The following is a 12289-nucleotide window of genomic DNA, read 5'->3' on the forward strand; positions in this document are numbered from 1 at the left end:
ACGGCGGATCTGCCCTTTGGAGTTCTGTATAAACTCATCAAGGGCTTTCAACCTCAAAAGGAATTTTCCACACCCAGACTTCGAGCTCCATTTTGTTGCACAGTGTAACCAAACCACAGAACCTTTCATTTTCAACTCACCAGTAAATTGATTTTCTCAACTCGTTCATTTCCACTTAAGTTACCGTACAACTGCTTACTGGCATTTTTGGCCAGACTCATGACATCTTCATCTACCGATAGCTGTATTATATGTTCGGTTATAGAAACAACTTGCTCGGGTGTAAAACTAGCAACATCGACAGGCAATGCTTCTAAACGCTGGGTAACTAAATCGAATGTGTTTGGGGCTGATGGTGCTAATGACGCTTTCCTAAGGGAAAAAGAATAACGTATTTCCATTTAATACCCAAAGTACAGGTTAAAAAACTCACCGACATGGAGTATGTTGTGGACTTGGTGGTAAACTTTTTGCAATGGAACTTGGTGTTACCGTACTACTTCCGCTGGCTGAACCTGATGCCGCTGTCGATGCCGAACTGGCGGAAACTCCAGCTATTGTCGATACTATGCCAGGTATGGCAAGATTATTCGCTGAATTCACTCGTTTAATTCCTTGTGCAAATAACCCCGTCAAACTTGAACGATGTACCTCTAAATTACTTGGAGTTGTGGCAATACTGCTGCCACTGTTGTTGACCACATTCACCTTTCCCGCATTATCAGCACCAGCATTTGAAGCAGTATCACAATCAGGCTCTACTGCAACATCTATATCCGCTTCCGTAACCATAAATTCTGGCGTTTGTACCAATGGTGTTTGTGTTTGTAGGGCCGTTGAACAATCTACCGGACCACAAACTGTGGCATTTTGACATTTGTTTATGCATTTCTTGTGACAGCACATGAAGCATTCACGACATTGCATGGCATCCTTCAGCCATATTTTCTTACCGCAAAAATCACATTGTGTGGCTCTCTGGAAATGGGTACGTACAAAGTTGTGGGCACGTGGCTGTGATGGTATTGTGTCCGTAGATTTGATGGAAATATTGTCAGAGTAACCGCTGTCATCGGTTTTATCTACGGAGCTAATGGACCTGAAAGAGAAAATATGAGTATTCGCTAGTTGCTTTTCTTTTGTGTTTCTTTTTCAAATTTCTACTTACTTTGATTTGGTTTTTGTCTGTTGTTTAGATGGTGTTTCTGTATTTGACAAATTCGGATTACCATCCCAGGTAAAAGCCAACAAAATATCACCAAAACATAGATTAGGATTAAATCCCGACTGTGAGGACAGATGATGATTTTTTCTGCAACGAAAGTGAGTTTTTATTAAATTTTTGAAAGACTTAGACGTGTTACTTGACAACAACTTACAAATCATCTGGTATGGGAGGATTCAATTCATATGCCTTAAAACTTTGACTCAAACTAGTTTCACAACATTCGGCCAATATTTGATAAATTGGAATGTTGGTGAAACCCAACAAGAGATTCTCTCCTGAACATTTGCCATACACGGAGATATTCAAATAACGACAATGCGGATCCAATTTAAAATTGCAAATATCCTCCATGTGAATAAGTCGTGACAATTTACAATCGACGGTAGAATGCTGATAATAATGCTCCACATCATGGACTCCCGAAGCTGCGGCCGTAAGACTGGTGGGTAACAAGTTGGCCAGGAGACTCTCACAATTTGTTCGTGAAGGAACTTTGGGTAAATTCAGTTGTTGTTTAGCAGCCAATTTTGAGGGTTTCAATTTCCCGTCATCATCTTTGGACGAACCATCGCCGTGATCACGACTTATGGTTTTCTTTAGAGCTTTGGCTATCAGCTTTGTCTTTTTTGGGGAATTTGTGGGTGTATTACTTAAACTCGATTCACTGCTGGTGTTCTTTTCCGCCACTGTTGTTGGACGTATTGCAGCGACTCCTGCTGCAGCAGGTACACCAGGTTCTGGGGTTTTTTGTACCACAGAACCATAACCAGATTTTGCATCCCCCAAATCTTCATAAATATCAAGATCTTCGAGGATGGCATCGTTGCGTATGATACCCGGAATTACGCGATCAATACGCAAACAAAACACATTTGCCTGTAAACTTTTAATAATCTTCGCAACCTGTTGTATGGAGCTGACACGTTTTCCCTCAATGGCCAGCAAGATATCGCCTACTTTCAGATTTGATTTACATGCCGGAGTATTGGGTAATACAGCCTCAATTTCCACACAATCGACAGCTGATTGTTTAAATATAATGCCAATTTGCTGATTCTTAGCTTTGTGTATTTCCACGTCTAATGATACCTTCACATGGCGATCATCCTGTTGCCATGCCTCAACAAAGGCCAGTGAAGCCATCGTTATTGTACAATAGATGTCGGTCAGGTGTGTAGGACACATAAGACGTGATATTTCGGAAATTTTTACCTCTAGCGTACCGTTGGGTTGTATATCACCCTCACCTACATCTTCTTCGGGAGTTTTGTGGAAGAATGGTTTATAGCGCAGCTTATAGTTGGGTAAGGTGTGCTTGCGTCGCACAGCTTTACGTATTTGATTTGATATAAGACTTGTGATATTCGATTGCATTTGTCGTCCCTGGTAACGTGATTCAATGGCTAAATCGAGTTCAGGATCACCGAGAAAACTCAACGACCAATGTGTGTACGGGTTACGGGTGAACTGTAAGCGAGCCAGACCAGACAATTGTTTCACTGAAAAATGGAAAAAATGCATATTTGTTATTATAGGGATTTTTTCTTGATTACACTGTGGTCACACTAAAAAACCGTTAAAGTTAGTGAGTTAACGAGTACGTCCAAAAAGAAAAAGTAAAACAAATCGAGCTGTATCTGACGACGTTGTTAATATTTCAAAATCTTCACCTGGAATGTTCGTGCTCGTTATAGAGGAGGCGCAATTTACACTCTGACAGATGTATTTGCAAAGTACAAGACCGATATTACTGACATACACATTATTGGGAAAGGCGCCATAACAACACCTAACGGTGATACACTTTATTGTCGCTGCCATAATATAAAGCACGACGATCGGAGGTTTAAATATGTATAACAAAAAAAATCTGCTGGGCCGAACTGACCCTTTGGCCATATATTAGAGCCCCTAGATCGGTGTCCTACCCATGCCATTAAAATTATTCAAGACGATGTTACTTCCAAGCTTGGGAAGCATAAACTCTCCACTAGATTGTAGCAGGGATACTCACGGCGGTAACACCCAAGCAGAAACTGCACTGACAATATCTTGTTGTGCTGCTGCGCCTGAAAATGTTCGTCCCCTCATGGAGATGGTCCAAAGGTGTCATAGTAGGCACCGAGTTGGAATCCTCAGGCCGGCATACTGGCAGGTTTGAATATTCTTCTGCTATGTAGCGCTAACATTTCCATACCACTCTGGCTACGCATAGCTTACTAACGTCCGGCATGTTGCTTTGTAAGATGTGAACAAGGTTTCTTTGTCAGCACCCCAAGTGCTGCCGACCAGCGACTTGAGGAACTTGTTCCTACTTCTGATCTTATCGCAATTAGGAGATGCTTGTGCGGGCGACTTAAACATTCTATTGAACGTTGGAGTAGTTAGTGGTCGGAATCTGTAAACCATCAATCAATATGTTCAGGGGCAGCCTCATTTTATCCGTCCAGGTAGTGAACAGTGTCGCAGTGAACTTGGAGAGGGATATTTTCATATTCCGCAGTTGGAGCAACTGCGCTACATCAGCTATGTAGGTATTCAAACTATCACACATACAATCATTAGCATCTAGAGGGTGTGGAATTTCAGATAGGTAGAGTTTTAACAGTTCCGGAGATATCACCTCGCCTTGGGAAACTCTCTGTTATGATTTTATTTGTATTACGAAAAATCAAATATAAAACCAATGGAACAAAAATGTCGTAGTTTTTGTTTCGAATTTAAAATTTAAAAATTCGAAGTACAAATAAAACATATTGAATTACAAATGAAATAATTCGAATTACAGATGGAATAATTCGAATTACAAATAGAAAAATTCGCATTACAAATGAAACAATTGAATTTGAATAATTTGAATTACAAATAGAGCAATTCGAATTATAAATAAAATTATTCGAATTAAAAATGGAGTAATTCGAATTACAAATGGAATTCTCGAAAAACAATTGAATTGCTTCGAATTACAAATGGAATAATAGAATTACAAATGGAATGTTACGATTCGACTCTGCCAGCATCCTTGCCTGGCTTCAGTAGCGAGACTATCCACTTTCCAGGCTTCTTGTGCAATATGGGTGGCTAACGATAGATTTTACCTCTTCTGCTCAGAGGACTCTTTTACGTCCGTAGGACTCTTTTACCTCCGTAGGACTCTTATACGTACGTAGGACTCTTATACGTAGCACGCTTCAATTTGTCCTATTACTCTCGGAGAGATCTATAAATAATAAAATAACACACGCACCTCTTCGGATGTGTCACTGTCACGCCGTGAAACGTTCTATCATCCTTCTTAACCAGATTTGAAAGCAATTTAACCGGTACCCACAAATTATTTAATCATGTGCCAATGTTGCATTGCTCCAAACTGATGTCAAGAGTAAGCTCCTTAACTCTTGGGTCTTCAGCGAGCGTATGACGCTCATTTGCTAGTCTCGTCGTTTCTGTGGCCTAATTTCAATACGTTCGGACATGTGGTCTAAGTTCGGGTATTCGGTAGCAGGTATATAGTGAGCAGCTGCAACTGTGAAGACAACCTGAAAAATTCTCTCGAGAAATGAACATTTCTCTGAAGCGGTGATTAGTAAATTCATTGACCCATCGTCAACAAGATTTTCAATGATTCAGAAATGTATGTCCGTGAGAGGGTTGGTAAGTCGAGCGCCTGATGATAAGAAAGTGGTCTGAACCAAAAGAAATTATGGGATACCAGGACAGACCTTATCCTCGTAGGAGTGTCTTCGTTCAACTACATCGCACAGTGTTACGACCGTGGCCAAAAATGGTAAAAACTAAATACTTCGTTGAACAAATTTATTGATGGGGAATAATAGAAAACATATTAATTAAGAAGAATCTGAATTTTGGTACTGATACGTGAAGTAGTTTTTACTATATGAGGATTTAAATCCGACAATTTTAGTTAATACGTATTTTTGTGTTTTTTTTTTTCTTAAATTAATAAATTATATTATGCGTTAATATTTAAAATTTAAAAGTAACGGTCGCTGCAAAAATGGTTCCTAAGTTCTCTTGGGATGTAATAAACTTGGCTACACTTTTGTTTGCATGTAAATATTAATCATATGGTGTTTTCATTTACCCAAACATGTATTATAAAATTTATTAATTTTCTGAAGCAAATTTTAAATTGAGTGGAGTGGAAAGAAATTGTATAAAAGTGTATATCGATATTTTTTGCTGTATGAGTAGTAAAAAGTGAGTATGTACTTCAAATATATAAAGGTCCCAGCTGCAGAGGTTTGCAGACGAATGTGTCATTTCTCTTTTTCAGCGACCACCTCACTGCGAGGATACCCCCTTTTTAACAAATCGTTTTGCGGTGTTGGCTATAGCGCGAAAACGAATGAACCGATCATCATATATTTTTGTGGGCTTATTACGTACCTAATAATCTTGCTTTAAAACGAGAGAATTTTAAAAATATTAATTTTTAAAAAAAATTGTGAACAGCGAAAATCAAAATTCGATTTTTTACAAAAATTAACCGTTTTTTGACTACTAATCGGTCAAAAAAATTTAAAGGAAATTTCTCATATATAAAGACAAGAGTTTGATATAAAGGCTAAACACCAAATTTCAGTCATATCGGGTGGATATTGAGGCCACAACACTCAAAATACCGAAAATGAGGAGGCACGGTTCTATGGGGGCTATAGGAAGACGAGGACCTATACCGACATATTTCTGGTGGAAGGTTATAAGTCCCCCAACGGAGACTTAATACTAATTTTCAGCCATTTCGGTGTGATAATCAGGCTAAAACCTCCAAAATACCGAAAATCGGGAGGTACCGTCCTATGGGGGCTATATGAAGGCGTGGGCCTATGCAGACAAATTTCAAGGTGAAGGTATAATACCACCTACGAAGACTAAATACCAAATTTCGGTGTAATAATGAGGCTAAAATCTTCAAAATACCGATAATCGGGAGGTTCTATGGGGCTATATCAAAACGTGGACCTAAGCCCACAATTCTCTGTTGGAATGTTTAATACCTCTGCCGAAGACTAACCACAAAATTTGAATACTTTCGGTTGGTCATTGTGTCTAAAACATTTAAAATACCGAAATCGGGAGGTACGGTTCTATGAGGGCTATATCAAAACGTGGACCGACCAACCCAATTTATTTTCCTGAAGATTGTAAGTCAATAATAGGTACGTGTACCAAAATTGATGCACCTACGACAACTCCTTCTATTTTTGGCCACAGTTAATATGAAGTCGCGACATTGTACATCGCATGCTTCTGGTCATTGTCTAGGACGGATTGCCAAAGCTCATGGTGAGCATTGAAGTCCCCTAACACCAGACGGTTATTGACCTTCAAAACCGAAGTGTATAGGGGAGGTCTTCTTCCTCCGTTTAATTTACGATCCTTCCGCAAAAAGTAGTTACCATCACAACGTTACAATCTACAGGTAAATATGTGTTTTGTTTCCTGGACCGCTACGGCCAAATGTTTCTTCGAATCATAAAGTCTACAATTTCACCGAATTTGTGGTAGATACTGTTGCTGTAGAATTGCAGGAAGTACGTATTTTCGGGTCGAGGAACAAGAACCTGTGGGGTTAGATGCTGCATTTGTTGTTGTTGTTGGGGGTGTTTCGTATTTCAACGATGACGAAGTTGGAGACACGCTGGAAGATCCTCTGGAGCAGGAACATAACTCCTGTTGCAGTACTCCTGGAAGTGGCTAAGACCAGAGCACCCTCAGAAGTGCATCCATTCCCTACATCCATTACAGCTCAACGGTGTTGACATGTGGCGGATAAGGATTTGTCAAACGAAAAAGATCGATGGCTCGATCCAAAAGAGTAAGCATTTCGGGATATATTGCCTCCCCCATGGTGAAATAAATATACGAACATAAACACATAATTCTTAATGTGATGGCCCCTTGTCGAAGGTTCCTCCGCATCAACACAGTGCTTAGAACTGACCATTACACCTCATTTCTTATTTCGATGATTTAAAGTAACTGTGATCTACGTCTTTATAAACATGTGTAGCAGATTTCGAAAATCTATAGGCTTATGCTTTACTTATCCTTCCTGTCAATGTCCACGATTCATGACATTATCGTATCTGTGATTTATAAAAACTATTCCTTGAAGTCTGCTTATGACATCATAACATCTCTTTTTCCAATAAGGATAATATGGCCATGTTTCCCCAAAAGAGTATTACAGCACTTGCTTAAACTATCAATCTTTCATTTCTTAAAACATTACAAAAGAAAAACATTCAGCAAGACCAAGTTCTTAGTAAAATCATCATCAATCATGTTATGCTGCAAAATGAATGTAGGTCACCACGGCTTTTACTTTAATTTCGTTTCTAAAAGTTACCAAATATAACTTACATACATAAATAAATGTCGACAACTTACTTACCCTTCAGTGTCAATGACCCCTTTTTGCCCAGCACCATATCAGCATCAATAGATGTCCGGAAATTGCCCATATAATGAATTTCCATTAATAAATCCAAATTCTCAATACGTTCACCGTTCTCATCTAATTCAATATTATGAACTCGTAGGGTTTTTATCTCCGGAAATTGATCACCCAATTCAAGTTGTTTAATCTGCAAGAAAGATAGCAATAATAGAAAACAAAAAATGAACAACAATGTACATAATTAGCATTGAAAGGACCTCCCTAGTCACCCACTCCCTCCCTCCCTCCATCCTTCCATTCATCCCATCAACATTCTATTCAAGAAGAGAGCAACAGTGACTGCATGCATCACACAAAACCCTAATGGGAAAACAAATCACAAAACCAATTTCTGTCACAATTTAACACCTTTATACTTAAATGGCAGACGTTATAAGTATTTATGTACGTGTTAGAGGACGGACGGCAATGACAACGACACAAAGCAATTGTGACAAGTTTAGCACACATTAAGGCCCACAACGACAATAGTTTGTTGTCTAATAACACATTGAGAATAGAGAGAGAGAGAGAGCGTCGTTAATTGTTGATGTGCTCAAAGCTCAAAGGATAATGAGACACATAAAGGCTTACAACGCGGGTTTATAATTGGAAGAATATTCGCATGGTAATAGGTTATAACGAAATGTATATTGGTGAAGGGATTTAAATGTTTTACAATTTTTGACTGTGATTGCCGGATTTTGTCGGATTAATAAAAGATTCCTGTGCGCTTAATTGTATGCTAAAAAATATTTAAATATTCCTAGGAAAATTTAAGAATTTGCAATTAAATACTGACCAATGCCATTTTAGTTGTAATTTGAGAATTCCATTTGTAATTCGTAACATTTTATTTGTAATTCATAAATTCCATTTGTATTGCATTTGAAATTCGAATTATTCTATTTGGATTTCGAATTATTTCATTTGTAATTCGAATTATTCCATTTGTAATTCGAACATTTTATTTGAAATTTTATCGATTTATTTCAGCTTGAGTCCATATTTTGTTTTAATTCAATTGTTTGAATAACAACAAAATATTTTAAAGTGGATATGAAATTGATTAGTTGCGGGCGAAGGGTAGTTTCAGTTGTCACCAAACAACTTCATCAGTTCCCTTTTTCGCCGACTCTGTATCGATAAACAGGTCAATAAAGCCATCTAGCAAATTAAATAAAATGAGAAATTTGCTGTATGGCCCTAAAGCTGTTTACCCAACAATTTGAGTCGAACTAAATAATTTCATATCCACCACTGTTTTTATGTCGTCTTTGCTTCGCAAAGAATACGAACATACCCTTCGCCCGCAACTAATCAATTTCATATCCACTTTAAAATATTTTGTTGTTATTCAAAGAATTGAATTACAACAAAATATGGACTCAATCTGAAATAAACACAAAGATGTAAAATTCTGCAGTCCAACAATAAAAAACGCCAACAACAATAATAGGCATCAGCACGGCCTTGTTGACCAATGCGTAATGCAAAAACAACTTTCTTGTTGTTTTTACCCCCGCTTATTGAAGCAACACTCCTATGTTCGTATTCTTTGCGAAGCAAAGACGACATAAAAACAGTGGTGGATATGAAATTATTTAGTTCGACTCAAATTGTAGGGTAAACAGCTTTAGGGCCATACAGCAAATTTCTCATTTTATTTAATTTGCTAGATGGCTTTATTGACCTGTTTATCGATACAGAGTCGGCGAAAAAGGGAACTGATGAAGTTGTTTGGTGACAACTGAAACTATAGTATTCCCTACCCTTCGCCTGCAACTAATCAATTTCATATCCACATTAAAATATTTTGTTGTTATTCAAACAATTGAATTACAACAAAATATGGACTCAAGCTGAAATAAACACAAAGATGTAAAATTCTGCAGTCCAACAATAAAAAAAAAAACGCCAACAATTTTTATATTTTAAGGTCTCTTCAGCTGTGTATGGATTACACGTCCGTACTATATAATTTTTGAGTGTCCTGTACTATGTCAACATTCACAAGAAAAATCTTAACGGTGTTGCCATATTATCCCTGTTATAATAAAAATGTACCAAAAAATCTCAATTTTTTGGTTCATCTGAAAAGGTTTGAAAAAAAAAAATTGGAAAAAGTTACTACCTATGCAAATTTTGCCCAGTTTTTATACCTTACACCACTATGTGGGGAGGGTATTATAAGTTGGTTTTGGCCAAAAAGTTTGTAACGCATCGAAATAATGGGCGTAGACCCATACTTATATATACCAAAATGAATGTCTCGTCGAGCTGAGTCGATCTAGCTTTGTGTGTCCGTCCGTCAGTCCGTCCGTCCGTCCGTCCGTCCGTCTGTCCATCTAAACCTTGTAATCACGCTACAGGTCGCAATTTTGATCGGATCGTCACGAAATTTTTGATGTAGATGGGGGTCCCGGAGGGGAAGAAGCCTATTGATTTTGGTGATGGTCGGATAATATTTAGGGGTCGGAATGGGCAAAAAACTTATGTGGATAAAAAGACAACGTTTTTTTCCAAAGCGAATATCTCAGCTTCTATACGGGGTATACCAAAGCAACGCATAATGACGAATATCACAGCTTCGGTTGGGGATCTTCCAAAAACAAAGTCCGACTATGAAAGTAGAAAATCCCATCTTTACAGTGATGCAAAATAGGTTGGCGTAGGTGGCCACATAACGGAGATATCACAATAGTCGGCAATACATCCCATTTTTTAATTTTTTTTTTTTTTTTTTTTTTTTTTTTTTTTTTTTTGGAGAAAAAGTCAACGTTTTATTTCAAAGCGAATATCTCCGCTTCTAAAAGGGGTATATCAAAAGCAAAACCTGCTAATGAAAGTAGAAAATATCACCTTTGCAACGTAGGTTGTCGTAGGTGGTCAAACAACGAAGATATCGCAATAGCCGCTAATAGAACACAACTTTTCATTTTTGCGATTTTAATAATAATGACGAATATCACAGCTTTGGTTCGCGAGCTTCCAAAAGCAAAGTCTGACAATGAAAGTAAAAAATCCCATCATTACAATGATGTAAAACAGGTTGGCGTAGGTATCCAAATAACGGAGATATCGCAATAGTCGGTAATACATCCATTTTTCCACTTTATTGGAAATCACGCTACAGGTCGCAATTTTAATTGGATCGGGTGTTATTGGGGGTCCCACAGAGGAAAAAACCCTTTGATTTTTATTATTTAGGGGTCGGAATGTGAAAAAAAATATTTTTATTTCAACGTTAATATCTCCCTTCTGTAGGAGGTATATCGAAAGCGAAACCTGGCAAGAAAATTAGAAAGTATCACCTTTACAACGATGTGAAGTAGGTTATCATAGGTGGTCAAACAACAGAGATATCGCAATAGTCGGTATTGCATCCCTTTTTCCATTTTTGTGCAATCACACTACGAAATTTTGATCGGATCCTCACGAAGTTTTGGGGGTTGTTGGGGGTCTAACAGAGAAAGAAGCCTATTGATGGTTGGTATACATCCCACTTTTCCATTTTTTATTTGGGTTGTACTGTCGATGCACTTAAATGCGTTTCAAAAAAATTGACTTGTGTTAATGAAGACATTCAGAGCAATGGCGCTAAGCTATCCCAATTTTAATATTTTGAATTTTATTAGTCAAAAGCTTATGAACAGGGGTAGTTTTGTAGGGTATTACATAGTCGGCCCCGACCCGACTATAGCCTTGGCTCACTTGTTTTTTCATTGCAGTGGAAACGACCCGCAAAAAAACGCGTTAAAATACGCGATATTTTCAAAAACAATTTTAGGTGATTTTCCTACTTTGGAATTTCTCTAAACTCGAATTTTTGCAGATGGATTTTCACGAGTTACAATTTATTAGATTCGGAACGTAAAAATCTAAAAGTTGCAATCAAGTTCGAGGAAATCGAATGACAATTGTAAAAATTAGGCCCGAAAAATATGATTTTTAGAAAAATGTTCGCACAAAATGTTCGTATTTGGATACAGATTTCTGTGAAGCTGTGTCGACTACATTCACGACACATATGTATGTATATCAAATAGCTCAGAATCGCGAGTTCTACTATCCTATATATTATTTTTTTAAAAGCCTGTTTGCGGAATGAAATTAGCAGATAATTTCAAAATACACTTAAAATCTGGCTTCAAAATGTCAACATCATTTAATGGTAGATGCAGATTAAATATTGAAAAGGTATACATTGGTGAGATGGTCCCTATGTTCCCTATGACATAGACCATTACTTTTGTATGAAAAATATACAAATTTTATTTTTGGTCCATATTTTCATTCTTGGAGGGTATATACCGGCAAAGTAACCTACATATGGAATAATAACTACTGACCTTTCCCCTGATGCAAATTGCAATAATGTGTCTGCTAGATAACGGGCCTACTGCCTAATATATAATGGGTTTTGTGTAGAGAACCACAATTTCCTCCCATGCTAAAAATTGTCTCTATAATGAACGATACATTTTCAGTTCAGTTATAAATTGGATTTTTATACATATATTGCAATATGGGGTCGTCTCGCGACCTATTTTATACATATATTTAGGGTAAAGGGGATACAAACAAAATACGAC

At 37.6% G+C, this 12289-nt stretch overlaps 1 protein-coding gene across 2 annotated transcripts in view; it reads right to left on the reverse strand.

Moving 5' to 3' along the window:
- LOC141398081 (PDZ domain-containing protein 8-like) overlaps positions 1 to 12289 on the reverse strand; it is a 69667-nt gene that overhangs the window by 16678 nt on the left and 40700 nt on the right. For both annotated transcript variants that reach the window (XM_073975266.1, XM_073975267.1), the window contains 5 exons: positions 7650 to 7842; positions 1380 to 2727; positions 1169 to 1312; positions 434 to 1099; positions 141 to 372 (listed from right to left, as the gene is read on the reverse strand). In XM_073975266.1, the coding sequence (XP_073831367.1) occupies positions 141 to 372; positions 434 to 1099; positions 1169 to 1312; positions 1380 to 2727; positions 7650 to 7842 (2583 nt within the window). The remainder of the gene's footprint in view (positions 1 to 140; positions 373 to 433; positions 1100 to 1168; positions 1313 to 1379; positions 2728 to 7649; positions 7843 to 12289) is intronic.

Source organism: Musca autumnalis, unplaced genomic scaffold (assembly GCF_047663935.1).
Source record: "Musca autumnalis isolate F117 unplaced genomic scaffold, ASM4766393v1 scaffold_3, whole genome shotgun sequence".
Lineage (NCBI taxonomy): Eukaryota > Metazoa > Arthropoda > Insecta > Diptera > Muscidae > Musca > Musca autumnalis.